The sequence below is a fragment of the Stigmatopora argus genome, chromosome 3 (genome assembly GCF_051989625.1).
Source record: "Stigmatopora argus isolate UIUO_Sarg chromosome 3, RoL_Sarg_1.0, whole genome shotgun sequence".
NCBI lineage: Eukaryota > Metazoa > Chordata > Actinopteri > Syngnathiformes > Syngnathidae > Stigmatopora > Stigmatopora argus.
Window position 1 is genome coordinate 17,337,169 of NC_135389.1, and position 27,511 is coordinate 17,364,679.

At 40.4% G+C, this 27,511-nt stretch overlaps 5 protein-coding genes and 1 long non-coding RNA gene across 14 annotated transcripts in view; 5 read left to right on the forward strand and 1 right to left on the reverse strand.

Moving 5' to 3' along the window:
• The window catches only part of LOC144071967 (snaclec 3-like), a 2,615-nt gene extending 2,055 nt beyond the window's left edge, over nt 1–560 (forward strand). Inside the window, exons 6-7 of the mRNA XM_077597504.1 lie at nt 112–214; nt 282–560. Of these exons, the coding sequence (XP_077453630.1) occupies nt 112–214; nt 282–352 (174 nt within the window). The 3' untranslated portion in view covers nt 353–560. The remainder of the gene's footprint in view (nt 1–111; nt 215–281) is intronic.
• A 5,429-nt stretch (nt 561–5,989) lies between these two features.
• On the forward strand, nt 5,990–9,173 carry LOC144071966 (ADP-ribosylation factor 4-like). Its single transcript, XM_077597503.1, has 6 exons — nt 5,990–6,243; nt 6,765–6,845; nt 6,915–7,024; nt 7,655–7,726; nt 7,791–7,916; nt 8,392–9,173. The coding sequence occupies exons 1-6, from the start codon at nt 6,177–6,179 to the stop codon at nt 8,473–8,475; spliced, it is 540 nt and encodes a 179-aa protein (XP_077453629.1). The 5' UTR covers nt 5,990–6,176; the 3' UTR covers nt 8,476–9,173.
• Nucleotides 9,174–9,751: 578 nt separating this feature from the next.
• On the forward strand, nt 9,752–14,806 carry LOC144071962 (protein tyrosine phosphatase domain-containing protein 1). Of its 3 annotated transcripts, none has more exons than XM_077597495.1 (13): nt 9,752–9,922; nt 10,611–10,799; nt 10,860–10,940; nt 11,022–11,140; nt 11,919–12,056; nt 12,132–12,403; nt 12,478–12,774; nt 13,422–13,607; nt 13,673–13,789; nt 13,846–13,947; nt 14,130–14,210; nt 14,347–14,425; nt 14,494–14,806. In XM_077597495.1, exons 2-13 carry the CDS (start codon nt 10,612–10,614, stop codon nt 14,631–14,633), a joined length of 1,800 nt encoding a protein of 599 aa, XP_077453621.1. In that variant the 5' UTR covers nt 9,752–9,922; nt 10,611; the 3' UTR covers nt 14,634–14,806. The 3 variants fall into 3 exon arrangements, with proteins under 3 accessions (XP_077453621.1, XP_077453619.1, XP_077453620.1); XM_077597494.1 differs by having other exon boundaries at nt 9,753–9,922; nt 14,315–14,425; XM_077597493.1 differs by having other exon boundaries at nt 14,347–14,806.
• Nucleotides 11,805–21,668, reverse strand: LOC144071970 (uncharacterized). 2 transcript variants are annotated; one of them, XR_013299782.1, is made up of 4 exons: nt 21,052–21,668; nt 13,621–13,795; nt 12,487–13,544; nt 11,805–12,415 (listed from the first exon to the last, which is right to left on the reverse strand). It is a non-coding gene; the product is annotated as an uncharacterized LOC144071970 (long non-coding RNA). The 2 variants fall into 2 exon arrangements; XR_013299781.1 differs by having other exon boundaries at nt 12,487–13,795.
• Nucleotides 15,551–20,604, forward strand: cimap1b (ciliary microtubule associated protein 1B). 4 transcript variants are annotated; one of them, XM_077597497.1, is made up of 9 exons: nt 15,551–15,746; nt 16,227–16,290; nt 16,472–16,569; nt 17,073–17,187; nt 17,651–17,857; nt 17,936–18,043; nt 18,651–18,772; nt 19,298–19,438; nt 19,925–20,604. In XM_077597497.1, exons 4-9 carry the CDS (start codon nt 17,076–17,078, stop codon nt 20,039–20,041), a joined length of 807 nt encoding a protein of 268 aa, XP_077453623.1. In that variant the 5' UTR covers nt 15,551–15,746; nt 16,227–16,290; nt 16,472–16,569; nt 17,073–17,075; the 3' UTR covers nt 20,042–20,604. The 4 variants fall into 4 exon arrangements, with proteins under 4 accessions (XP_077453623.1, XP_077453624.1, XP_077453622.1 ...); XM_077597498.1 differs by having other exon boundaries at nt 15,551–15,732; XM_077597496.1 differs by lacking the exon at nt 16,472–16,569.
• Nucleotides 20,713–27,477, forward strand: LOC144071964 (ciliary microtubule associated protein 1A-like). 3 transcript variants are annotated; one of them, XM_077597501.1, is made up of 7 exons: nt 20,713–20,819; nt 23,301–23,423; nt 24,034–24,237; nt 24,317–24,424; nt 25,117–25,238; nt 25,311–25,451; nt 26,510–27,477. In XM_077597501.1, exons 2-7 carry the CDS (start codon nt 23,348–23,350, stop codon nt 26,624–26,626), a joined length of 768 nt encoding a protein of 255 aa, XP_077453627.1. In that variant the 5' UTR covers nt 20,713–20,819; nt 23,301–23,347; the 3' UTR covers nt 26,627–27,477. The 3 variants fall into 3 exon arrangements, with proteins under 3 accessions (XP_077453627.1, XP_077453626.1, XP_077453628.1); XM_077597500.1 differs by lacking the exon at nt 20,713–20,819 and adding an exon at nt 22,012–22,377; XM_077597502.1 differs by lacking the exon at nt 20,713–20,819 and adding an exon at nt 22,012–22,377 and having other exon boundaries at nt 23,345–23,423.
• Nucleotides 27,478–27,511: the final 34 nt, after the last annotated feature.

Consider the following 27,511-nt stretch of genomic DNA (forward strand, 5'->3'; position numbering starts at 1 on the left):
AGAGAGAGAGAGAGATAGAGAGATATATATATATATACACGTACGCACATACACATACACATGCACATACACATACATATATATCAATTTTAATGTGTCTTTGTTTTCCAGACGGGAAACTTCATGTGGACTGACGGCGAAATAAGCAGTTACGAAAACTTTGTTTCACCTCCGCCTGGAATTAGCACTTGTGCTGGGATTTTACCAACTACAAGTAAGCCAAACGAAAGGTTCGACTTAGGAATTTCATGTTATTAAACTGAAACATTTATTTCTTACAGATGGAGAATGGGTACATGTTTCTTGCTTTTCCATATCGACTTATGTTTGCAGCATGGAGGCGGGCCACTAGCTCATTCTTTCTCCAATTCTATCTTCGGTCACAATTGCATTCCTTAATCAAGACCAATCAGACAAAAAGACAATATCGACTTTAGTGCTGTCTTTGGGTTTTAGGGTTCACATATATTTCTTCTTTTCTTCCACAAAGCTCAAACGTAATTAAAAAGAGTGATAATGAGTACCTCTCTAGTAAATAAAGAGATCTGTCTGCATCAAAATATGTGTGTGTGTCTTTTAACATGCTGCGAGTCTGCTATTTAAAAAGGGAGTATAAAAATCTTTGCTCTGAAATTGGAACAATTGCATTACAATCTATCCAAAACCCAGTAGGCATTTTTGGGGGGATGTCCCAGATCCGAAATTGGATCGGAATCTATCAGAAATCACGCCCGATGGCGTCATTATCAGAGGATCTGAAGTGGGAAAAAATGTTTTTTTTAGGTATTAACTCATTAGCTCCCATTGACGGCGAGAGACGTTCAAACCATTTTGACTGCGAGGGCTGGCGGTGATCGTTCTCTTGCTGCCAGCCTGCCAAGTCATAATGGATTGGCCGCCTTTCGCTGTCAATGGTAGTAAAATATGATTACTTGCTATGGCAGTTGATGAGTTAAGATAACAAGTAACAAAATGATACATATGTTTAATGCAAAAATGTATAAATATTCACCATATTTTGTAATATATTCTATACTTATTTTGACACTTTTGAAACAAACCTGCATCACTGAAAAAAGGGAATTTGTCATTTCCCTCCAATACATTTAAAAACCCCGATCTTTTTTGACCCGATTCCAAATCTCTGAAAATGACCCGATCGGGCACGATTTTTGGTACATTCCGATACGATTTTTGATCGGGGATATCCATGAATGCTAATACATGTAGCGTCCCTCATCATTCTCTTCACGCGTGAGATTTACATAAGAAATTTTCAATGTACTTCCTGTGTGGTCCCAGTTCCTAAGACTGCGTACCCCAGGGAGCCAAACCACTTCAGGCCGGTAGCATTAACCTCTCACCTGATCAAGACATTGGAGAGAATCATCCTCAATCACCTCAGCCCCCTGATGAATGCAGAGCTGGACCCTCTGCAGTTCGCCTATCGTCCAGGCATTGGTGTGGAAGATGCTACCACCTACCTGATGCACAGGTCTCTTTCACACCTGGAGAACACGGGAAGCACGCTGAGAATGATGTTTTTTGACCTCTCCAGTGCGTTCAACACCATTCAGCCGGTCCTACTGAGAGGGAAACTGGAGGAGGCTGGAGTAAGGAACCACCTAGCCGCATGGATCATCGACTTCCTCACGGACAGACCACAATATGTGAGACTCCAGGACTGTACGTCTGATGTGGTAGCTTGCAGCACGGGGGCCCCACAAGGCACAGTGCTCTCTCCACTCCTCTTCTCCCTCTACACATCGGACTTCAAACATAATACAGACACCTGCCACCTCCAGAAGTTCTCTGATGACACCGCTATTGTTGGACGAGTGACAGACGGGAACGACCTGGAGTACAGGGGAGTCATCACAGCCTTTGTTGACTGGTGTAGGCAAAACCACCTCTACATCAACACCAGTAAGACAAAGGAAATGGTCATCGATTTTCGGAGGAATCCTCAACAGACCACTCAGGTGAACATCCAGGGTACAGACATTGACATCATGGAGAATTTTAAGTACATGGGTGTTCACCTCAACAACAAACTAGATTGGTCCACAAACATAGATGCCCTGTACAAAAGGGGCCAGAGCCGCCTCTACCTACTGAGGAGTCTACGGTCCTTTGGAGTGTGCAGGACACTGCTGCGGACTTTCTACGACACTGTGGTGGCATCTACAGTGTTTTATGCAGTGCTCTGTTGGGGATGCGGGAGCACGGAGAGGGACAGGAACAGGCTGAATAAGCTGGTCAGGAGGGCCAGCTCTGTTCTGGGCTGTCCTTTGGACTCTGTGGAGGAAGTGGGAGAGCGGAGGATGCTGACCAGGATGATGTCCATCATGGACAGCACCTCCCACCCCCTGCAGGAGTCTGTGGAGTCCCTCCGAAGCTCCTTTAGCAATAGACTGCGGCACCCTCATTGCAGGAAGGAGCGCTTCCGCAGATCCTTCCTCCCATCAGCTGTCAGGCTCTTTAACAAAAAAATGGCTGAGTGTTAAGACCTACCGTATGCATGCATGTACATTTATGTGTATGTATGTATGTATATATGTGCTAAGCAACAAGCTTATTTATTTATATATTTATTCATGTATTTATTTCTTGACCTACTTATTACCTATCTATTTATGTCTAAAATGCCTTTCCTATTCCCGCATCCTCACCCTCCTGCTACTGTGACAACGTAATTTCCTGAATACGGGATGAATAAAGTTATCCAATCCAATCCAATAAACACGAAGCCGCACGCATATCTTATTTAATTTGGAGGATCACAAAGTGTTTTGTGCCCAGTTGTTTAAAAATAAAAACGTTTTTCTAGCTATTATTTTCAGATTTAATCTGAGCACCTCCCAGTTTTTATTCTCTTCGAGACAACACCTTAACAATGCAATTACTCAACAAATAACATGTAAATGCCTTTGTTCTTACTTAAGAAATTCTTCTTTCACCTTCTTGGTGTCCGACCAGTCTTTCCACTCACACCTAAGGCCAATAGCTCACCCCAAAAAGTTATACAGAATATACATTTTCGGCAGCCAAGTGGTTAGCACATCAGTCTCACTGTTCTGGGGTCGAGGGTTCGATGCCAGGTGGGTTAACAACAGTCTTTACTTTTGCCCAACCCAACAACGTATTCATTTTAATTTGACTTTACCTTAAAGCGAAGCATGTCACGCCCTGATATAAATTTAGAAACACAACCTTGATGGGTTAAGTAGAGGTGTACTATACGTCTCATCTCATCTTTTAGTCAATGAGTTAATAAGTGAACCAGAATGCCACAAAATTAATAGAAAGTGACCGAAAAAGCTAGTCGGTGACCCAAGCCAGCATCCCCATGCAATTTCTCCCAGCCCAGCCAAACTAACAAAAAAATTCACAATGACATAAGGAATTGACATCAAATTTTATTAGATTCAATGACACTTGATCAAATAATGTTAGATCAATGTAGAACTTGGCAATACTGCAGTTTGACAGGGTGGAGTATGTTCTGTTGTGTTATTGCTTTTTAATTACTTGGTACATTTCCCAAACAGGAATCACACGCAATTACGAACCCAATGTATATAAGCAAGGACAACCATCGTCCTCAGAGTCAGAGATTACACTTGGCCTGACTGGGCTACAGGGGGGCTGCACAAGGGCAAAAGGTGAGTTACACCCTGAAACTGGTCACCTGCCAATTGCAGAATGTTAAATCTACTCACCCCTCACTGGGGCTATGTATACATTTTTAACAGTCCAATTGGCTAACCTGGTTCTCCACATTCCCTGCCAAAAAGCCATTTGACTCTGTTTCACCTGACACTGCATCGCACATGAAATGTTGCAGTAATAAAAGAAATACAACAATATGGATAATAAGCTTGTGACAAACAAGCAGCCTATGCTAATTCAAGCACTCATCAATTTAAATGTGACTTTTCAGATGCAAAACTTCACGTGGACTGACGGCATAATAAGTAATTACGTTAACTTTATTCCTGGACTGCCTGCTGGAATGGGCAATTGTGTTGGGATTGAAAAAATAAGTAAGTAACATAAGAGGTTAAAATTGGTTAGGAATTCCATTAACTGAATTTTTTTTTCTTACAGCTGGACAATGGGGAAATACACTATGCACTAGACCAGGGGTCGGGAACATTTTTGAGAAAGAGAGCCATAAACAATTCCTATTTTCAAATGTTATTCCTTGAGAGCCATACTCAAGAATTAAAAGTGAAAATGCATGAAAATGTGCCAATTTTTTTAGTCATTTTACCACTTTTAAAGTACAAAAAGTCTTTGAATTCTTTTGACAACATTGTTACGCTGTTGCTAATCAATGAATATCAATGAGTATCAATGAAAGAATAGATGCAGAAGACTAATGAAAAAAAAACAAGTCAATGCCACTGCCAACGTGACGTTCATATTGGTGCGTTCGGGACTCGGCTCTCTCACCACCGGTTTACATATTTTAGCTCAGAGCCATATGCAACCATCAAAAGAGCCACATGTGGCTCCCGAGCCATAGGTTCCCTACCCCTGCACTAGACTATTACCCTATGTTTGCATCATGGAGGCAGGCCACTAGGTCATTCTTCTTAAAATCCTCTCTTTTGTCACAATAGAGTTCCTTCTTCATGATGAATCAGTGAGACAATATCGACCTTTTGCGGTGTCTGTTTTTGTTATCATCTCTAATAAATAAAGGGATTTGTCCTCATCAAAATATGTGTGAATGTTTCTAATAAATAAAGGGATTTGTCCTCATCAAAATGTGTGTGAATGGTTTTTTTTAACAAGCTCCCATTCAAACATGAGTCTAATGCTTAAAATGGAAAGTATAAAAAATGATTGCACTGAAGATGCCACAAGTGTTGTGCTACTTCCTTGTGTAACAGTGCAATAATCTCCCAAAAAAAACAAATTAAGGTTATTCTATTGTAATAAGCAAACAATTCTACCAGAACATATATATCCATTGTTTGTAAAAAAGAAATTACAATTATTCTATTGTAATAAGCAAACAATTCTACCAGAACATATATATCCATGGTTGCTATATGAAGAGAATGATGACGGACACTACATGAATTAGGATTCATGGATGTCCCTGACCAAAAATCGGATCGGAATGTACCAAAAATCGGGCCCGATCGGGGCATTTTCAGAGGATCTGGAATCGGGTAAAAAAGAATCAGGGTTTTTAAATGTATTGGTTTATATTTAGGTATCAGTTCATTAGCTGCCATTGATCGAATTATCGCTTTTTGTCATGATACATTTTGAACGCGTAAATAATAAAGATGTGAGATTTTAAACAAGCGGTTCATACGCTAGACCCAAACCCGTCCTCAAAGGGCCGGAGGGGGTGCAGATTTTCAGTCAAACCGAACAAGCGAACACCTTTTGCAAGTGTAATCAGTTGATTGCTGCCAGGTGCTACTTACTTTAGAAGACCCCTCATTGGTTAAACTGTCGACACTGGATCGGTTGAAACAAAGACCAGGACCCACTGCGGCCCTTCGCGGAATCGGTTTGAGACCCCTGCTGGCGGCTAGAGGGATAGTATGTTTGTTAAACAGGCTGAGGACGTCAGTGCCATTACCCTCATCGCTGGTCACGGACTATCAACAAATCACGACCAATATCTTCATTTTCATTATTACTTCCGTAGAACTGGAAGAAAGGGATATGCCGAGAGCGCCCTTCTGGGAGCTCTTGTGGGAGAAAAAAAAAACAACCAGTTGGACCCAAATAGGTGGCAGGAAATTGCATTCAGCATTTTTTACATTACAAGTCCTATATTAATTTTCCTTTTTATCATATTTGCACTTAGCAAAGGGTCATCGCAAACAACTGACATATAAATCCATTTTTATTCGTCCAATGGAGAGAGAAAAACATTACACCTTAGTTTGGCCTTACTGTTAGACTGAACCCAGTGCAGTAAGCATAAGAGATCAATTGGTGGTGCTAATGCACTGCAGTAGTGTGCAAACCGCCGACACCGACGAAAACGAAGAAGTGGCGCTGACGTTTCGCGTTCCACGTTGGCCCGGACGTGGCAGTCGGTCCGGAATCTTATCCATAAGCAAGCTGAACAACTTCGACATTTTAGCCGCTTTCATAAGGATAAGGCTTTTCGCCGCATAATCGAACATCATCTCGCAGTCATGGGCCTGACAATATCTACAATTTTAGGTCGACTTTTCGGAAAGAAACAAATGCGGATTTTAATGGGTGAGTATGGGCTAAAGTATGGGCGTTAGGTTGACGGTTAGCTTAGCTTAGCCACTCGTCAAAGGAGCTCGACCTGTACTTTCGAAAAGTTCAAATATATTCACTGGGGCTCACCCCACGGGAATTTACAGTATTGTCGAAATAGATGTGAAACAATAATGTCAGGACTTTGTTAATAAATAATTACAGATAGGCAAAAGCTGTCAGTCCGATGGAAATAATCGTTTTTTCTTCTGTCAGACGGAGAACGATGCAATCTTAATTAACTTTTTATTCGCTTCATCTCACGTTATGCAGTTTACACTTTTCAGTTCTAGCTATTTGAATATCAATATTTTTCGGTATGATGTTGCGCTTTTCTATATCTGTTCCTTCATGTAGTAATAGAAAATAGTTTTCCTGTTATCATAACGAAAGCAGCTACCTCTGGTAGAGCTGGGCTTGTCCATTACGCAATGTCTGACATGTCAGCATCCATCTGACGTGACGTCAGGCATTTATTTCACAACATTCCCCCACAGTTGGTCTTGATGCTGCTGGAAAAACGACCATCCTGTATAAACTGAAGCTTGGCGAAATTGTAACTACCATCCCAACTATAGGTAGGAAGACCTGTTCAATGGCCAAATGAATCATCTTTTCTATGCACTAAGGTCTGTTATTTTGATCAGGATTCAACGTGGAGACGGTGGAGTACAAGAATATTAGTTTCACAGTGTGGGATGTTGGTGGCCAGGACAAGATCAGACCACTGTGGCGACATTACTTCCAGAACACGCAGGTATGAAGGATAGCGTTGGGACAACGTTGAATCTATTTTGTGGGTTGCTGATTGAACGCACTAATGTCTTAGACTCTGAAGACAGGTGAGGAAGTCTTTGCAGTCATTGAAATATTAATTAAGGGTTAGAATTGGCATCGAGTTCTTGATTTACTGCAAACATACTCACTAGTGTTGGACTATGACAGTTTTTTGGCTCCTGGTACCGATTTCAGCAACCGTTGCTGTTACGATACCAGTACCACATTTTGTTTAGATTTTTTTTGAAAGTGTGCATATTTATTACTGCACGTTATTTTTATTTTTTTTTAAAGTCAGACATTTCTGAACTCATTGTCTTCCACCGAAAGCTTAGACATTCAATCCCCTTCTAGTAGCGCTGAATTTGTATTCACATTTGTCTCATTTTAGTTGATACACCTCCATAACCTGTGGTTTGACAAAATATTGTTTGTCTTAGTCGAATATAATAAGCAGCCATTTACGTACTGTATTGCGAATAAAAGTATTTTAGTATTCTTCCTAACCAAAAATGCGAAATTTAAAAAACAAATTGCTCAACTGATGTAACCTAGGACAAGAGGAAGATTAGATGAAAATTTTGAGTTTATATATTTTTTTCTGGGGCAGGGCCTTATCTTTGTTGTGGACAGCAATGACCGAGAGAGAGTGGCTGAGGCTGCTGATGAGCTCTCCAAGATGGTGGGTATTACGGTTGCCTACAAACGACATGCGTATTGGCCTAAACTCCTTTTTGCGTTCCCAGTTGGGCGAGCAAGAGCTGAAAGACGCCGTGTTGCTGGTGTTTGCCAACAAACAGGACCTCCCCAATGCCCTGAGCATCAGCGATATCAAAGATCATCTGGGTCTCAATAACCTGAGGAACAAAGACGTAAGTAATCCCCAACGCCGTACCGTGGTTACCCTTCTATACGATATGCCATACAAGTCTCGCAATAATTATCTCATGACAGTAACCTATGGTATTTTACAATAAAATTATCCCTTTTATGCACAAGTTGTTTTTTTTCTTATTTGAAGGCTCTATTTTGCAAATTGAGGAAAAAAATATTTGCGTCAAAGTTATTTGAACTGGTAGGATCAGAGGAACGCTCCCAGTTGAAATGGATTGATCGTCTATTTCCGTCAATGGGTGTTTTCAACATCAATTGTGACCTAAACTGAGAATGAATGCGTTAAACTAATAACTTTTGATTGAATGTACACTGCAGAAAGCACTTCAAAAGGAAAACAAGCTTCCTCTAAAGTCTAAACGAAAGAAACAAAACTGAAAAAAATGATGTTGCTCTTCGAGTGCCATTGACATCCAATTAATCATCATCCATCTCTGCACTTTGTGTTGACAGTGGTACGTTCAGGCAACCTGCGCCACCCAGGGTACCGGCTTATACGAAGGACTTGACTGGCTTTCCAATGAGCTCTCCAAGTAGAAGGAAACCGGCCGACTGGATGAGAGCGTGAACTTTTACACGGACATTCAACATTTGGTCTTCCAGCTATGGAGGACACAGCTGGTGGCCAGTATTTTTTTTTTCCTTTTCATGGGCTGGCTGGGTGGGGTTGTCTTCTTTTTATTTCACTGTACGACCAATCTGTGTGAGAGTCACCAACTGAGCAGTTTGACCACTTGTGTAGTAATTCCAGTCAGATAGGGTTAGGTTCTGTAAAGTTCTTCAATTGGATTTGGACCAGTATTGCAGGGATTTGTCCTCCAAGTGGAACATTGTGCCTTCCAGACTCTCTTTTTACTTCATGCTTTAATGCCCACACCCTCCTGCGATACTTGTGACTTAAAGAAAATGTTTTTTGTTGTTGTTGTTGTTCTGCTCCCAAACAAATGGTTTTCCTTCATAAACAATCAAAAGTACTTACTCCCTTTTCTCCCCATTAACAAAGTTTCAGCTCTAACAAAGAATTATTAAACTGCAGAGAAGGATTGTGTATTGATTACTGAAATTGTTTGCATGGCTTTTTTTTTTTGCTTGTGATGTTTGCTAGCAGTACTTAATTAGTATGGCATTTACATTCCGGCATATGCTTGCAGACCTTAAAATCTGTGACTGTTTATAATGTGGATTTGCGTTCAAATGTTTTACAAATAAGGTCACAATAAAGACTTGAAAATAAAGTTGTCGCCCAATTTTAGGATAGAAAATGAGCATTTACCTTAAGTCTATAACAAAAGCAGCATTTTTGCCAGTGAAAGAAATCGACATTAAATCTATTTTGACTGGGGGGCTGACAGTGACCACTCACTATTGAGTTGGGTAAAAAGGGTTAAACTAACCTGCCATAAATATATCAAATAATAATGCAACCTGCAACTATCCAGTGCAGTTACAAGCAGCACAAAAGTATACATATCGTTGGTCAAATGTAAAAATTCCAAATTGACATTTCAGATTGCTGTATACTAAATTAGCGCAATGCTATTAAACCAAATTCATACTTAAGACTAATAAGCATTTTCGTCCAGCATCAATAGCAAGGAATGAGTTAAATATGTTACTTTGTTTTGACCTGCTTTATAAATTGAGTTGCTCACATTAACATCCTTCACTTCCTACACCACAACATTCTCACATGTGCTGTTCACCTTTTATCACAACCAACAAGGGTTTTCTTCCGCCATCAGCATATGGATACCAAGTTTGCATGTGGGAGTATAAGCACTATTTAATGTCTAATGCATTTATGACGCTAATCAGGCTTAGCAAAGCTGGGTCAGCTTTGTCTGCCTACCCAGGAACAGATAAAGGGGTCAGCCTTGAAACACACGTGTTCTGCTATTTCATTTTTTTTTTACTTCATGCACTGGGCTTGGATTAATACAACTCATGGGAATTAATAACATTTCCGGCTGACGTAATTGGAAAGGTAAGGGAGGAATTAACGATTTCAGTGCCCTTGGTGGTCTAAACCCAATTGCATAGCTCTTTTTTTGAATCCTTCTGTTGTAACTATAAATGAGGTTGTTATTAGAAGACTTGCAATCCATTTTAAGTGAAACAATTCAAATGCATTGGATATCTATCACCCTCATGGACAGGCAATGGGTTTAGTAGAGTAGTAGATAGGTGCCTACTCCCCGTGACATCCAATCTGGATTGGATGTTTTTTGGTATTGTCAAAGCATAGATTAAAGTGAAAAATAAATATTTGACTGAAACTTATCTAAACAAAATGTTGTGGGTTTCCGAGGTGGAATTCAAAATGCTTATTTCGGTTTAGGTAAATCCAACTGTTTTCATTAATTGGACAAATAAAATAAAGTTTTCATTGCATGTGTATTTCAAAAACAATAGAATAACTTATGCCACAACTAAGAAAAAGTGCTGGTGCAAACCAATTACAACAATGCTTTAAAAATAAGCACAAAAACTACACTGGAGGGCAAGGAAAGGTATAACTGAAGGGTTTTTAGCAGGTTTACATCCCGACCTCTATCGCCCCGTGCTGACGGATTTCCACAGCGACGACGGATCTCTAATTAATGCGTCAATGGCAGGAAATGCGTTAACTTGACTTACCCAAGTAGTAGAGACGTTCCTCCTCCGTGGTGTAGGATGCAGACGCTGAGACCGCACTTTCCCGTTCCTCGACCATCTTACTCCCAAGCCCGGGAGAACCTTGTCAAGGCTATACCGTCCAAGCTTCTGTGTCTGCTGGCCTGTGGTGGAGTAGACTGCCGTTATGAGGGACCAGAGTGTTGGAAGGCCAACCAGCAGGTCATCAGAGGCATTTTCTCATCATGGTAAGAATATTCAATGGTTACGAAACTTGGGCGTGTAGTTATGATGTACTTTGATCGCAGGGTGACTGATGACATCGTCGCCATGGCTCGGCCATCCAAAAGCTTAATCGATAAGTACAACATCATAGAGCAATTTCACAGGTATTGAACTAAGCGCATCTTCAATGTGAAATGGCCAGTCGACAGCATTGTCTTTTTTATCATATGTGGCTTCTTTGCTAGATTAAACATCAAATCCATCATCAACATGCAAATTCCAGGAGAGCATGCTCACTGTGGACCCCCCTTGGACCCTAAAAGTGGCTTCACGTACTCACCGCAAAGCTTTATGGAGAATGACAGTAAAAATCCTGAATAGTATACTTAACCCATTGCCACAAGGGTGCACAAAGTATATTTTAGAGCCCCTTTCTCTTCAAATCTAAAGTTTAGTGTGGAGGTGTTCATTTTTTAATTATTTTTTTTCATTAAACACTAGGGAACAAGCTAGCTTGGCTCAGGCTAATGTCAGTTATCAGTGATGTTTGGTCATCAGTTAGCCAAAATCAATTATTTTATAGACCTAAAAAAAGGTAGAAAAGTATTTTATGAGATTCTTAAAAGCAATTATTTTATTCATTGTTTTTACTAAAAATGAAGGGAACTATAATTTTACAAAAAAACAAAAAAGTAAAGGGATTTGAAGGATGTTTGTCTGCTGATATAGAAGTAGTGATCAAATGTTGGGGAAATTAGGTTAAAAGTGGTCATTGAAGAGATTTCTCGCTAGCCTATTTACCTGAAATTTGCTGGTCAAGCGATATGATGAGGAAAGAAAGGTTCAAAGTTGCCTGTTCTGAAATATGGCCATGCTTTGAATTTGGAAACTTAGGCAAAACACTGCCCTCTGAGTTTTCTTGTTTATCCGGTTTTGTTCAGAGATCTCCACCTGCGCTGATTTTGGGCTAGAAACAACCAATGTAGACTAATATAGTTCCATAGAAGCACCACATTTTCCTCCATTTGTAGAGTGGTTTTATTACACTAGATTTCATTGGTTCCTTTGTGACACGGCAGTGTGCATGCATTTCTTGTCTCAACATATCATGCAAAATACTCGTTCATGTGTCAATTTTACAGTTTACTTCTACAACTTCGGGATGCCGGACTTCTGCGTGTCTTCCCTGGTCAGCATGATAGACGGCGTGAAGGTGCTGGCTTTCGCGGTAGGCGAAGGCAGGGTCGCCGTGCATTGCCACGCAGGCCTCGGCAGAACAGGTTGGGGTTATCGGTTGCATCCCGACAAGGATGGCTGGGGCCTCGCTGCCATTTTCTACTGTGACTGCTCCGCAGGGGTCCTGATAGCCTGCTACCTCATCTACACTTTGCGCATCGGACCCAGCGAGGCCGTCCACTACGTGCGGATCAAGAGGCCGCGCTCCATTCAAACGCGAGCGCAGATCAGCCAGGTGTTCGACTTTGCCCGACTGCTCTGCACACAACTGGTTCAATACCCGGACCTCGGCCTGCGACACGGAGCCCCCGTCACTCTGCAGCATCATCTGAACCGCCAGGCGCTCCTGCTGCACGGCCAGGAGGCACGCAGGCTCAGATATGTACCCAAGGTCGGAACTTGCCTGTAGTAGACACGGCTAACAGTCATTAATCCCTTATCTCCCCCCACTTGCCACCTCATCAGGTGGTGTACCTCCTATGCGTGCACCTCTGCCGCTTGGCTGCGGGACTTCCCGCCACTCTGGAGATCGATGCCGAACTTGCGAAGAGATCGGCACTGAGGATCCTGACCAGAATCGTGAGGGAGACCCTGGAGGCCAAACAGTTCCTGCCCTTGCTGAGGGAGCCTCACAACCCCACGGCCTCGGATTCCATGTCCTCCTGGGATGAACCGCTTGGATTCTTGGAGAGAAAGCGGGACTTCCTTCGGGACAAGCGTAGCTACAGCGAATCTGACCTCAGCAAGATGGAGCTCAATGAGGTTAAAAGCCAAAAATAACAGTCTGGTTAAGCCAGATTTACGGTGGCAAATGCAAACTGCATAGTCCAAGTGCTGTGCAGAAAGAAGGCACAAATGCAAAGAGCCACAACATGAATGTAAAAAAAGTCATGACAAGAATGCAAATACATTTAGTACAGACTTTTTCCACGTGCCCTAACTTAAAACAATTATTCAATTTAGGGTAGTCTGAACGCACAAGAGGTTAAAGTTGAGGGAAAAATGTTTGTCTTCCTCAAAACTACAATATATCAGTGTAACATTCCTGTAGAGAAAAAAAAAACATTGCAGCATTCTTTAAAAAAAAAAAATGTCTTTCAAAAATCCTCGTCTACCACTGGCAACAATGGCTGTTAAAATCATTCAAACCAAGAGTAATGGCTTTGAAAGATCATGTTTGATTGCAACTGACAGCGCTAGACAGAACATTCACCTCCTCCCAGACGAAATGTATTCGACGTCAATGGCAGCCAATGAATTTCCATTAACACCAATCTAGTGGATATTATTGGCAGCAGGTTGTTGGTTCTTTTGATAACAAGTGACATCTTTTAAAAACAACATTGATTCTTGGCGGAAGTACATTGATAACTTATTGGGAGTTTAAGTATATCAATCTTTTATTATAGGACCTGGTGATGAGCCCCTGGTGTGAACTAGAGCTAACAGGACCTGATCTGCAACCACTTCACTCCAAGGACATGTCACTTTCACCGAACTTGATGAACAACAAGCACTTTGACACATTTTTTCTGCAGCAAAGTCACAACCTTGCTCAGAACAAGGCTCAATACAAGTACAGCTCGAACATTGAGGTAAAATACTGACCAGTTTACAGTCTGCGATGAATGCTCAGACATGACGACATCTTCCTCCACAGTTGTCCAAAAGCACACACAATCCCCGTCCGACCTCGGTGACTCGCAATATTGCCAGGGCAATGGCTGACCAAGGTCCGATTGAAGACAGCGTTCTGCAGCGGTCATCACTTCTTCAGGTACACCTGGACATTTAAAAAAACATTCCAAAGTCAGAGATGTACTTTCTCATTAGGAGGAGCTGAACAGCAGCGAATGTGGCTGGGCTCTTGTGGTGACCGAGTTGGATCCTCGGGTTCTTACGTGTCTGCTGTGGACCTGGCTGGAGAAGCTAAAAGTCAGTTGACTAATAGGCCTATTATCACCAATAGAGAGCTATTTTGTGATTTTTTAAATCTATTCCTATTCAGCACTGTAAATATGTTTTTTGAACTAGTGGCCTTTTAAGTCAAAACGGCTATCCGGCTATCGGTATTGCGAGCCAAAAATGGTATTGCTGCAAAACTAAACTTTGCACAGGAGCCTGTTCTTGGTGCTGCAGATCTCATAAGGTTGAGTTGTGCAGGAAGCAACAAAAACCCACTTGGTCTCCTCAAGAAGGTATAAAAACATCTTTGTATTTGACACGAGTTAACATTTTCAAATCCAGCCATTTTATTGCAACAAAAAAAAAAATCACTACGAAGCTAGTCATGCCCTTTCAGTCACAGAGACACACCATCTATTGTCTGTTGAGCTGCGTCAACTCGGTGACCAGTTTGTGCCCACACAGAGAAGAGGCCATCCTGCAGCGGCTGATAAGAGCACTGACAAAGGTAACAAAATAAATACTTTACTATCCTGCGAGGAGAGAATGCCAGCATTTGTCTTCATTACTCCACAGCGGCCTCAAGAGGACATGGAAAGCCTCGCAAGTTTAGCAAGTATCCTGAGGAGCCATTTGAGAGACACGTTCCGCATCAATCGTTGCATCCGGAAGGCCTGCAGCTGGGACGCTACACTTTGAATTGGACTAATTATTGATATTTGGCCCAAAAAAATACTATAGGTGACTCTAATTGCCCCCCAAACGTATAGGAAGTACCCCAAATGCCTCAAAAGCAACGGGAAATGACATAATACACTGAACATTGCAATTAAATAATGTGGAACAGAAACTTTGTTTTTTTTCATCCAGCAATAGCTTGTTTTTCTGTTTAATAGCTTAATCAGTATCGTCAGCTTTGTCAATTGGTGCTATTAATATTATTTGACAGTTTCATAGCATAATCTAAATACTTAGCTTGTGGACATTTTGGAATGAACCATGCCACGCAAAGATTTTTTGTTTGTTTGCAATGATACAAAGCATTTAAGTTGCCCCTTTAAAAAATCAATTTGCCATTTTCTAAACTATCAAATTTAACTTCATGTCATGAGGAAGTTTATGTCATGCTTCCCGTTCCAGAAAATATGATAACGTTTGGAGCATTTTTCAACATTGCTAAAGCAAAGTAGCCCACATCACTGAAAAGGTGGTTCTAACTCAAAAACTACCATTTTCCAAAATGCTTTGGACTCAAATAGTTAAATGAGGTAGCTACGAAAAAAATAAAACAGTTGCTTCTCTACTTTAGCGTGGTTTCAAACTAGAACCTTTAGGGCCGACATCTTAAGTATCCTGGAAGTAGCGCTAAAACACTAATTGGTACTACGTACTAATTTAACAGACGTTTGCTCCACTTTACAAATGAATGATGAATATTATTGTGAGTATTAAGCTGGAAAGGCGCAGGTAAGGGCATGGTTACCTGTTAAAATTCCGTCTTGGTCACGTTCTCGTACGAGGTGCGACTTTTCACGTTTGACCAAGTGGCATTGATGACGTCACCGACCCGGCTGCAATCAGCGTCGGTTGTGCGCGCGCACTGTTAAATCAACACAGCCGTTTAGTGCATAAGCACTTGTGTGCTGTGTTTCGCGCACACGCCACTCGAGTACAAATGAGCCGCCAGGTGATTCGTCATCACATTCAGGCTGTAATTATGTCATCTCCCATCCGGAACGCAGGGGCGGCGTCAGTATGCTAAAATACTGAAGAGCACTTTAGTCCAACGCGATAAACTTCGGCAACAAAGACCAGGTTCGTCCTGACAGGTCAGTCGTGTGGTTAAAAACTATATATTCAAGTGGGAAAAAAAATATCAACAGAGTTAAAATGCGCGATAACAAAAGAAATGTTATGTTACTAATAGAAACGTGTTCGAAAGCTCGAGCGCGTGTGATGCTTTCAATAAACTTGAAATTGGAATATAACCATTTTCTTTTAATGCATACACAAAATGCCGAGTTTCGCAAGTTCCTTCACGGTTTGTGGTTTTGAACACAACACAGAAGCGAAATAAAAAGGCTATGCTAGAAATAGAAGCCTGTTCGGAAAGTTGTACAGTGATGCGTTCAAAAGCTCGGAATTGTAACATCACAATTCTTTTAAATGGTTACTTGTAGCGCTCAGTTTGGAAAGTTCCTCCACGAAATCGTGAGCACTGAACGCAACACCGGTCCAGCATGTCCAGCCATCTCCCTGGCAACATTGTCATAGTGAAGTTGACCGGCTCTAAACAATTTGTGTTGTAGTTCAATGAGCGGGCTGATTTCCGGATCACAAGAAGACTCACATGACGAGTAGGATTTGCAAAAGGTAAAATAGTTCAACATATATTTATATACACATGCATATATACATTTAAAAAAAATCCCTGAAATAATAATAATTTCTTCCAGGAGACACTTTTTGCTATTGAGTAACATATGTGCCTGAGTTGCAATGCTTTACAGATGATTATCATTATAATGTAGCATGTTTGCTTTACACTTTACAGTTTCCTGGCGGGGGTTTGCATAGCTCCACGCTGATTTTCTTCTGGTTCCAAAAACGTGCTTGATAGGAAGTGTCTATTTCATGTTCCTTGCTAGATAGGTTTGTTCTTTTTATTTGCGCATGCCTACTAAGAATCCTTCACTTTTCAGTGATTTTAATAACATTTCCTGGCTACGATAACCAATTTTACCAGTCAAAAACTAGTTTACATGATTCCTAATTTGAATTGAATTTTAAAAATATATTCAGTAGAAATCCCCACCAACAGTATTTCTTTTTAAATTTCTGTAGATTTGCCCCAATAACAGTAATTTTTCCTCTTCCAGCCAAAATGGATTGGACGTCCATCGCTGTCAATGGCAGCCAATAAGTTAAATGAGTGCCAAGTTCAGTAAAAATCAAAAGTGCAAGTACGAATTTCAACATGATTAGTTAATTAGACGCAAATACTACTTATAAGAAGGGTGTTCTGAGTTGCGCATCCACATCTTTACAGTCGCTTTTTAAATATCATATAGGTCAACTCAATCGAGGCATTTTTTTCCAAAATTGATTCATCTTGGTGTTGTGATTTTCACACAAAATTGAATTGTGTGTTCCAGATAATGCCTAATGTAGAGCCTTGGGTAGGAACATGGAGGCCCCACAGACCGCGAGGGCCCATAGCTGCCCTTTATAGCAGCCCAGGGCCAAAGTATGCACTGCCTTCACTGACGGGTATAACTCCATTTTGTTCCAGCCTTGAACTGTTCATTCGCTGACAATGACGAGAATCCTCGTCATGGGGTTCAGATTTGCGATAGGACATAAAGATTAATGTGGCACTGATTTTTATTTTTATATTTTGCTTTTGATATGTCATTTAATTCTAAGTTACTGTGTACTAGCTTGAATGTAATGCTGACACTCTCACTTTAAGTGCTTTGGTCACCTATTAGAGAAACTCATTGAAATTCACAACAGAAGGCTGATTAGATGCCACCCGATTGGACGTTAACCCTCTCGATAAGCGTTTCCTTTTTTTGCCTAGTTGGCAGCCATCTTGGGTAGGGCGATCGGCAGTTGGAAACGAGATCTCAAGAGTGTATTCGCAGTAGCTGAGACTGATGATGTCATTTTAGAGCTGTATCGGTGCAACTCTAATTTATAAAAAAAAAAAGTATTCTTATGTTTCTTTCAGGTTCGACTCTACATGATCCGACCAAATATAAAGCGCCGAGTTACAGCTTCCGGGCGAACCATGACATCGGTAATATGCAAGAAATCTCGCCCGGACCGAAGCACCTCATTCCTTCCAACATCACAAAAAATGGCCGCGACGGGACGCCGGCGTTTTCATTCGGCACTCGTCCAAAAGATGTTCCACGTGCCCAAGTGCCTGCACCTAGTGAGTGTGACCTATGCTGCCCAAAAAAATTTCAGCAGCCACCTGGGAAATGATGGTCTTTTCTTTTGCCGTTTTCAGACCACTACCACCTTGAAAGTTCAGACAAGGTGACTTATCACTCCTCTCCTTCGTATACATTGTCCGGGAGGTGGAAACAAACTCCGTTTAGCAACCAGACTACACCTGGTAATTGAGTTTTTTTGGTTTGTTACTTTGTGTAAAATGTTAGTGTTGTAATATATGTGGAATAAACAGCATCATTTGCCTGTTGTAATCCAAAAATGACATTTGAGTGGCAGCCCTTTGCCATTGAGCAGGGGTGTCAACTCATTTTTTGTCAAAGTTACGTTTTACCCGGAGCACCGCTATGCATTCCGATGATCAATTGATCATTTAGAGAAAATCCTGTTTTTGAGCCTTTTCCAAGCAAATGACTTTTTAAAATTAATAAAAAGGGGGATTAAATATTTTTTTAATCTTTTGAATTTTAATTAAAAAGAAAAAATGGAAATATTCTATTTTTGATGTAGCTACAGTTAAGTGAAGAATAAGATTTCATCTTTATTTTTTCAAAATTTTAGCTTTAAAAAAAACATTTTGGAATATTGGTTCTGTTGTCAGTTTTGCCTCATTATAACAGCAAAAAGTGTCTCATAACAAACAACAGGTTAAACACTGAAGAGTTTTGCCTCATTATAACAGCAAAAAGTGTCTCATAACAAACAACAGGTTAAACACTGAAGATAACATTTGATTAATATCTGATGATAATTATTTATATTTGTCCTTGCAGGTCCAGCATCCAACACTCTACCTCCTGTGTTTGGCCCCAAAACTGTAAATATACGCGCAGCACCTGCACACTCGCTCTACGGTCGCAATAAACTCGGCAACTTCATAGGAGACTACTCAAAGGTAGAAATCTTTTTTTAAACCTTATCTTTTTTTAATAGAGAAAAACATGAATAGCAAACAAGACTTTCATGTTTTGATTTAAAACAGATTAACACTAAAAGAAACCCAAGTAGATTAAAATGGTCAATTGGATGCACTTTATCATTATATCTAAAAAGAACACCAAAATTCATAAAACCTCTGATTCTTCGATAGTGTGGCAAAGATACAAGTATCAAGACCGATGTATATGTCACTAAATTGACTTCTTCGCTATCGAGGAGTATCAAAAATAAATGTGCCAAGGCTGCACAATATGTACTCTGAGATCTAATTTCCAAACATGTTGAAAATTGTGTACAGTCACAGAAAATGAAAAGAAAACCATGTGATAGCAACTAAGCTAGCATGGGGGTGATGCTAATAAAGATTATTTTTACGTCTGTGGTAGTGAATGAGTTGATTAACTAATCTGATGTATTTATATTCTTAATGGAGTGCCGCTCCCGATACGATATGTATATTTTAATTGTCCATGTTTTTTAGTCTCCAGGTCCTGCTGCCTATCAAGCTGTGGACCCCAAAGTTTACCTAACCAAATCCCCGCAGTACAGCATGCCAGGACGCAAGTTCATGCCTCAATGCTCTACCAAGACACCAGCACCAGGAGTCTACTGTCCAGAGAAGGTGAGAGAGGTTTTATTTCTTAAACCTTAGGGGCGGGATTGTCCAACTATTTTTAGTCGCGGGGCACATCGTCGTTATGGTTTCATTCGGTATGTTTGCCAACTAGTGATGCTGCCACATTTCATCAATGGATGCACTGACAGCTTTTCTGATGGTAGATCTTATGAAAATTTATGATAATAAAAACTAAATATTCTGGGGGGGTTTTTAGACTTAAAAAAATAGTTTTTTTCTAAGAAGGGGAAGCCAAATGTCTCCTTTTTATATTTTAATCATTTGTTTTCTTTTCTTTTTTTAATAAGTGGAAAAGGAAATATTCAGTTTCATTTATTTTTAGGTACATTTAAAAATGTTTTTATGAATTTATTTAAAAAAATAAAATCCTAATTTTCCATTATCCTCACAAGGGTGCTAGAGCCAATCCCAATAGCCAGGATCAAGCCTCTGGTTCTAACGTTTTAACCTTGCCGTTTTTTCTCGATGCAGGTGACCACGGTACACTCCAAAGCGCCAGCCTTCACGTTCGGACTCCGTCACTCGCAATACACGGTTAACCCTATCATGGACGCGGACAGATACCAACAGTCATTGACCTTTCTCTGAGCGGGACATTTCAGACGGTGGCGTTAAATGAAGAAACCATGAGATTCATTCATGAGATCTCATAATACCACGTTTGTAATATTTGTCTACAAATTGCAAACCTTCCTTTCCATCATGCTGCGATTCCCCCTTCAATTGAAGGTCAGGTTTACGAAACGGGCCCCTGAGCAGGAGGCACTTGTGATCTTATTAACGTCAGGAAATGTGACTGCATTGTGTACTGCAAGTATATATTTTTTTTATTTGGTAGTACAATGCCATCGCAGTCAGTTTTATTTGCCTTATTTTTTGGCAGAGCGACGAGAAGTTATGTTTTCATCATTTAGACATCTGCGAAACTTCACTCATTACGTGTGATGTTTTAAAAATGAAAATCGCAGTCTTGCCGCTTATTTCCTGTAAAAAAAAGGGTTACACTAATTGGGCCAAGGTAAGAATAATTCAAATAACTATTTTTTTGTATGTTGCATGATACAAATGTAAAGTATTTGTGTATATACTAGTTATTTCTTGGTGTTTATATGATGACAATGCTGAATAAACAAATTCAAAATGAACTATGACTACCTGGTTCTCGCGTTCATTTGATCAGCAAAGAACACATTAAGCATTTGTCTCTCCCAAACAGCTGTCAATGGCAGGTAAAGAGTTAAAGAAATATTGAATGTTACATTTGTGTTTGTATGTTTTCTATTTTAACCCGAATGGGATTATAAAGTGGCTAAAGGAGGAGTTAAAAAGCCACACACTTCAAGAGCAGAAAGATCACAGAGGAAAGGTATTCCTAATCCATTTCAAATCCTAGATTAAAAACTGAATGAATTCAAAGGAAATGAAAAATGAGGAAGGTCAATTCAATAAAAAGGAGTACTTGAACAAATTCCTTCTAATTTATCTTAAATGTTCCGTAAAATTATTTATCTTTGTTTGATTTAAAGTATAACTTTTGTTCCCAGGATTACTCCCACGACTGCCAGGAGATTGTTTGGTAGTGCCAAATTGTTACTCACCGAGCGTTAAAAAATCTTCAATGTCCTCCTTGGTGTTGGCAGCCAGTTTAGCGGTCCAATTATCCAATCCCGGGTCCTCAAAGTCTCACTAGTCTGTAAATCACGGCTTGTGTGGTTCAATTAGTCCAAATAAGTGAGGAAAATTCTTCGTTGCTGGACACTGGACACAATGTCAATTTATGGGATGTCGTCTGTTCCATCAAAATAAATACCACAATATTCAGAAGGCAACATCTTGGCCCTCAACTCCGCACTGATGGTTTGCAACGCACCAATTTATCCGTATGCCACATTCACGATATCGATAATAATGCAGTCCTGGCCTCTTCAGTAGAATAATATTCTCACAATAGGAAAATGTGCATAATTAGCTTCATGAAAGGTTTAAGGGAGGAAAAATAGGTAGTTTGAAAAGCTTGTTGTTAGTCATTGAGTTCCCTCCATTTGATGAGAGGCCGATTGGCTAATTGTTCATGGCTGGCGTGTTTATTAGCAAAGCCTGCACTATACTTATGTTCTCCCTGCTCTTACATTTGTCAAATAAAAGATGGCTGAATTGTTTGACCCTTTATTTCACAGCTGACCCTTATCAATCAGCTGTGGGTGTGACCGGCAAATCTTGCACCATGTTTCAATGCGCTCGTTAGCTTCAAGCCAGGGCACCTTTTTTTTACTACAAATTCCTCCTCTTGACCTTTGACCTCATGACTCCAAAATACAATTCCCGTCTTCCTTTTCCTATTACAAACACATCCTACAAATTTGATCATAAAACCTTTATTCATACTTGAATTGAGTAAATGAATGCAAATATTCAGTCAAAAAGACCTCATGACCCCAAACTATAAACACGTTTTTTACATCACATATTTTTAAATGTACAACATTCAGGGGTCACATGGGTTCAATTAGTGTCCAGGAAAAGGTTAACAAAAGGGCAGCAATTGATTTTTTTTCTGTTGACGTCACGTAGCCAACAACCAGGTGTTGCCAGGCAGAATTTGTCTTGGCGATTCGCAGGCGTGGTGATGGATTTGAAAATGTCAGGAAAAGTCTGCTGCCATCTAGCGGCTAAAACGGGAACATGTCCTTCCTTCCCTTGGGCGTGGCTCGTGACGACGCGGCCATTGACAGCATGTTTTGTGCTGTGTTTCACGCACACGCCATCCTTCAACCGAATACATCATCACATTTCAGCTCTATTGACGTCGATACAAGGAGTGGCGTCAGCATGCATTACATGCACCATAGCATTAGCTCGAGTTAACATGTGCTAGCTTTCGACGTGTTCCAATTGCACCGGAAGTCCGAGGCATCCTCACACAGGTTAGGTTCAGGCAGCCAAGTTTTTCAAAATTAAAGTGTCGATAACTTGATTGAACTTTACTATGCAGTAAACGAACAAAAGCGTTCCCCATGAATTATTGATGATGAAATCCGTCTCTATATTAATTTTGGGGGTTGTAATTGTTTTAGAGTGATAAACAACATTTGAACGTTTCAGTTTTACGTTTTACAATACATATCAAATGTATTGGCATATTGATGTACTATTAAGCCCTTGAGAATAACCATTAGGTGAACTTTTGTTAATATGTGTGAATGCAGTGGCGGATCTGGAAAAATATGAGGTGGTGAGGGGGGCAGGATTTTTTTAAGGGTGGCAAATGTTTCATGATGCCATCATTTCAATGGTTTTGAAACACACCAAGGAGAATAGCATTGTTTTTGGGTTTTTTTAAATCTATTTTTTTAATACCAAAAGACTATAACAGCTGAATTTGACAGTTTCTTTAGCAAAATGTTTCACAAACTTAACTAAACCAGATACTTTTGTGTTTGAATCGTATGCTGAATACACCTAAACTGGATTTTTTTTCTCGGTCATAGTAGATGGCAAATAAGTCTAAATGAGATATAAAGATGCAAAAACTATTGCTCGGAGGATGTAATACTGAAATGTAAAACTGCTATTTTGCTCTGAATATCTCATGGAAAAAAACATACTACTGGCAAGGTTTCAAAAATGTTTTTACCTATTTTTTTCTTATGTTTCTTCCCTCGTAACAACTACCACCCTTGCTTACATAAATAAATAAAAAGCTAACCTGAGTCGATTGCAATCAAGAATGCAACAGCAAATATAGTAACATCAAAGCATCCGGCGTTCACCGCAGTTAGATTTTGGTGTTTGGAAGAGATTTTTTTTTGTTTTATTATTGGGGTACCAAGCCTGTTTTTTTTTCCAGGTAGCAGTTTCCCATAATTCATGACTACTCTCCTCTTGAATTAGCTCATGCCTGGTGAAAATCCCAAAGTTGGCGGGGTGGCTAAGCCCACTAGATCACTCTATGCACTGCCATCATTGACAGGTAATACTCCAATTCTGTAATACTACTGTATTCCTCCAAATGTTGGGCAACATTTTTTTCCCTCAAATAAACCCATTACTTAGGTTACCATGCATAACCAATCAAAATTTTAGCGTAATTGATTGAATTAGTTTTAAAGAGTTAATGCGCCCAAATCAACAGGAAGTGACTCAAAAATGTCCCAGAATCTACAGTCTAGTGACCCAAAATAAATAAGTCACCCAAAATTGAATCTTAAAATGCCATTAAATCAATGATAAGTAACCCGAAATTGACAGAATTTGATCCAATATTGTCATTTTCATTTGCAGGCCAAGATTTAATATCACAAAATTAAATTTTTTATCCATGGAAAATGTTCTTAAAAGCAAAATCAATCCGAAAACCAGAAATACACGCCTCTAATAAACTGTTTATTGATTAAATTTGACAGTATTAAGTCATTGTCGGGCAGTGACAACAATACACATCCAATTCATTTCAACCAGATTTACTGTGAATGCTCATCTTTCAATGCCATTGACAGCGCTCGACGTCCAATCCGGATTGGACCTCTAGCGCCGTCAACGACAGCCTATCGTTCCTATCCTCGCCTGTCCTTTGCACCCAGGCGCTAGCGGCCACGATCCGACAAAATCCAAAGCGCCGAGTTACTCTTTCGGAAAAACCTGTCGCCTCATCAAACACAACATTTCTCCCGGACCCGCCCACTTCATCCCTTCCAACATCACCAAAAATGGTCGCGACGGCACACCGGCATTTTCCTTCGGCAGACGTCCCAAGCAGCGGGGTTTAGACACCATCCCTGCGCCCAGTAAGTAAAACGCCCGAAATAAAATACACACGGTGGTACTTTCTCGACTGCATGTTTTGTTTTTGTATTTTTCCTAAAGACTGCTACCACCTCGGAAGTTCAGATAAGCTGGCTTACCAGTCTTCTCCTGCTTATACTTTGTCTGCAAGGTGGAAACAAGCTGCACCAAGCTACCTGTTTACACCCGGTAACATTCTAATCTTCTCATCCTCCTTAACGGTGGCGGCTGTTGACGTTTTAACAGAAGGGCTGGCAGCGTATGATCACGATCCTATTAAAAGGATGTAACGTCATTTCTAGGAATCATTTTCAGAGGGGGGCGGCCCGGTGACTGAGTGGTTAGCACGTCACCCTAAAAGTGGGGGACCTGGGTTCAAAATCCAGGTCGGTTCACTCGTGTGGAGTTTGCATGTTAACCCCGGGCCTGCGTGGGTTTTCTCCGTGTGCTCCGGTTTCCTCCCACATTCCAAAGACATGCATGCTAGGCTGATTGGACACTCTAAATTGCCCCTAGGTATGAGTGTGAGCGTGAATGGTTGTTTATCTCCTTGTGCCCTGCAATTGGCTGGCCACCAATTCAAGGTGTCCCCCTGCCTATGACCTAAAGTCAGCTGGGATAGGCTCCAGCACCCCCCACGACCCTATTGAGGATAAAGCGGTTCAGAAAATGAGATGAGATTTTCAAAAGGATTGGAATTGGGTCAAAAAGATGGGATTTTTCAAATGTATTGATCTATTTTGAAGTATTAAAGAGCAGCCATTGAGGGCAATAGACACGCAATCCATTTTGACTTAGAAATCCAGCCAAACTGTACAACAAACATACATTAATATTATACTTTCTAAAGTGAATCACCATCTCTGATTGCCATTCTTCAGGCCCGGCGTCCAACATGCTCCCCCCAGTTCTTGGATCCAAAACTATCAACGTACCTGCAGTGCCCTCCTTCACCATTTCTGGTCGGAATAAAGTTGGCAACTTTTTTAACGATTTTGCCCAGGTGGACTTTCATAAACTCCTCGTTAGCAACTTAAAATCCTCGCTATTTTAACCCACACTCATCTTCCTGCAGACTCCGGGCCCTGCGGCCTACCAAGCCGTGGACCCCATAACGTACCTGCGGAAACCTCCCATGTACAGCATGCCGGGCCGCAAATTCCTGCCAACGAGCTTCACAAAGACGCCGGCACCTGGAGTCTACTGCCCTGAAAAGGTTCCTCTTAAGCCGCCGACATGCACTGCTAGCTCACGTCACGATATATATCTGCAAATTGATAGAAAACCATCTGCCCCTTCGTTTGCCATAAATACAGTAATCCCTCGGATATTGCGGTTAATGTAGACCAGACATGGCCGCGATAATTGAAAAATCGTGAAGTAGGGTCACCCCTAGTATAACTACCCCCTCCTTTTTTCTTCTTCAGTGCTGAGTCATAGTCGCATAAGTGGCTTCCGCTTACGAGTCAGCGTGGATTTTCACATTTTTATGAACTTCATTTATTTATTTTTTAATAATAGCAGAAAAAGAACGCAAAGACGTGAAGCCGCGATAATCGAGGGAAGACTGTAGTCCTGTTTCTGGAAATGGGGGCGTGTCTGGTCAGGGATCACAACAGCACTACAAGCATTGCACTGTTGCTAGCTAGCATTGGTACTAATACAGGTTCTAAAACAGGGGTGTTAGACTCGGGTTGGTTCGCGGGCCGTGTTAACGTCAACTTGATTTCACGTGGGCTGTATCATTTTAGATCTAATTAGATTTTTTTTAATAAATGGATTAAATTCCCTGAATATACAGTTCTTTATAGATCTAAAACAATGTTTATTTTAGCTTTTTTTAATATATTTTTAAATTTTACAAAATGATTTTTGAACTAAAAACACAGAAAAAAATGGATTAAAAAATTACAATTATTGATTTAAAAGGGGGAAAATCAGGAAATTTAATATACATCTATACTCTTCATTTTAATTTGATCCTAAAACAGAAAGTCGGCACTCATGATTTACTTTCCCGGGCCACACAAAATGATGCGGCGGGCCAGATTTGGACCCTGGGCCGCCACTTTGACACATGTTCTAAAATGACTATCTGTATCGGGGAGCACGAAGAAATAATGTGCAGCTGCTGTGGAATACGTACTCTGACTACACAATGTTATGATTGGATTGGATTGGATTGGATAACTTTATTCATCCCGTATTCGGGAAATTTCGTTGTCACAGTAGCAAGAGGGTGAGGATGTACAACTAACTGCATTTTTGTCATAGGTTACCAGCTCACACCTAAAAGCTCCATCCTTCAGCTTCGGGCGACATCACTCGGAAAACACCATCATTCCCCTTACGGAGGTGGATAAAGCCCAACGCTCGATACAGCTTATTTAACTCCCTAATTATAAATGTGCTAAAAGACAGTTGGTGGGAATGAAAAAAAATGGATGTACATCCCACTTTTGAATCTTGAGCTTTACTTAAGAGAAAGATTCACACTTAGGCCAATGGACAATTTAGTTGTCAGAAAAGCTAACATGGAGGTTTTGCGAATGTGTGCTAACTGAAGTAGCTAGCGAGTCGAATATGTGCTAATGAAAGATCAACACAAACTGTACTCAGGGTTCCCAACTTTCACGCAATGCACGCTTTTTTTTAGGATTTTGCCCCTTAACATTCATGGTTGCACCAAAAACATTTTTTTAAAATAGCCACATTCATTTCCAATGGCAAAAACAACATAGAAACTGCAATTTGCGTGATCACTTCCTGTAGATATTTACTCACTTCCTAGTTATGATTCATTGGCTGCCATAGACAAAGTCCATCCAGGTCAAAATGGATTGGACGTCCATCGTCGTCAATGGCATGGACTTTAGTATTTCTAGCCAACACCCCCAGTTTACATTGACTATCGTTGTAATTGGCAGGCAATGAGTTACTAATTTGGGGTCATTTTCTTGTTAATTTGTGGGTACTTACACGTCACTTCCTGCACATTTTGGGGGTGTTCCTGGGTCAATTTGTACATTTTCTATTCATTTTAGAGCATTAATACCTGACTTGCCTTAGATTTTAGAGGTTCTTTAGAGATTTTGAGGACACTTCCTGTTAAAATCTAAGCTTTGATTGCAAACTACAGTTACTATATTAGGACAAAATACACAAATTTGGAATCGCTGTCATGTATTTTTTAAAGAGTGCTGCATTTTGTTTAAATAAACATTTGTGGTGTGATTAATACACACTAATTGTAATCTATGGATTTGTTTAAAAAAA

Bases quoted from the DNA above. Each gene is read 5' to 3' on its own strand.
- LOC144071966 (XM_077597503.1), top strand. From the start codon at position 6,177: ATGGGCCTGACAATATCTACAATTTTAGGTCGACTTTTCGGAAAGAAA. The intron at 6,244-6,764 runs GTGAGTATGGGC...ATTCCCCCACAG, and splicing joins ACAAATGCGGATTTTAATGG to TTGGTCTTGATGCTGCTGGA. The intron at 7,727-7,790 runs GTGGGTATTACG...TTGCGTTCCCAG, and splicing joins CTGATGAGCTCTCCAAGATG to TTGGGCGAGCAAGAGCTGAA.
- LOC144071962 (XM_077597493.1), top strand. From the start codon at position 10,612: ATGCAGACGCTGAGACCGCACTTTCCCGTTCCTCGACCATCTTACTCC. The intron at 10,941-11,021 runs GTATTGAACTAA...CTTCTTTGCTAG, and splicing joins ATCATAGAGCAATTTCACAG to ATTAAACATCAAATCCATCA. The intron at 14,211-14,346 runs GTATAAAAACAT...TTGTCTGTTGAG, and splicing joins CACTTGGTCTCCTCAAGAAG to CTGCGTCAACTCGGTGACCA.
- cimap1b (XM_077597497.1), top strand. From the start codon at position 17,076: ATGCCTAATGTAGAGCCTTGGGTAGGAACATGGAGGCCCCACAGACCG. The intron at 17,188-17,650 runs GTATAACTCCAT...TGTTTCTTTCAG, and splicing joins TGCACTGCCTTCACTGACGG to GTTCGACTCTACATGATCCG. The intron at 18,773-19,297 runs GTAGAAATCTTT...CATGTTTTTTAG, and splicing joins TCATAGGAGACTACTCAAAG to TCTCCAGGTCCTGCTGCCTA.
- LOC144071964 (XM_077597501.1), top strand. From the start codon at position 23,348: ATGCCTGGTGAAAATCCCAAAGTTGGCGGGGTGGCTAAGCCCACTAGA. The intron at 24,238-24,316 runs GTAAGTAAAACG...TTTTTCCTAAAG, and splicing joins AGACACCATCCCTGCGCCCA to ACTGCTACCACCTCGGAAGT. The intron at 24,425-25,116 runs GTAACATTCTAA...GCCATTCTTCAG, and splicing joins AAGCTACCTGTTTACACCCG to GCCCGGCGTCCAACATGCTC.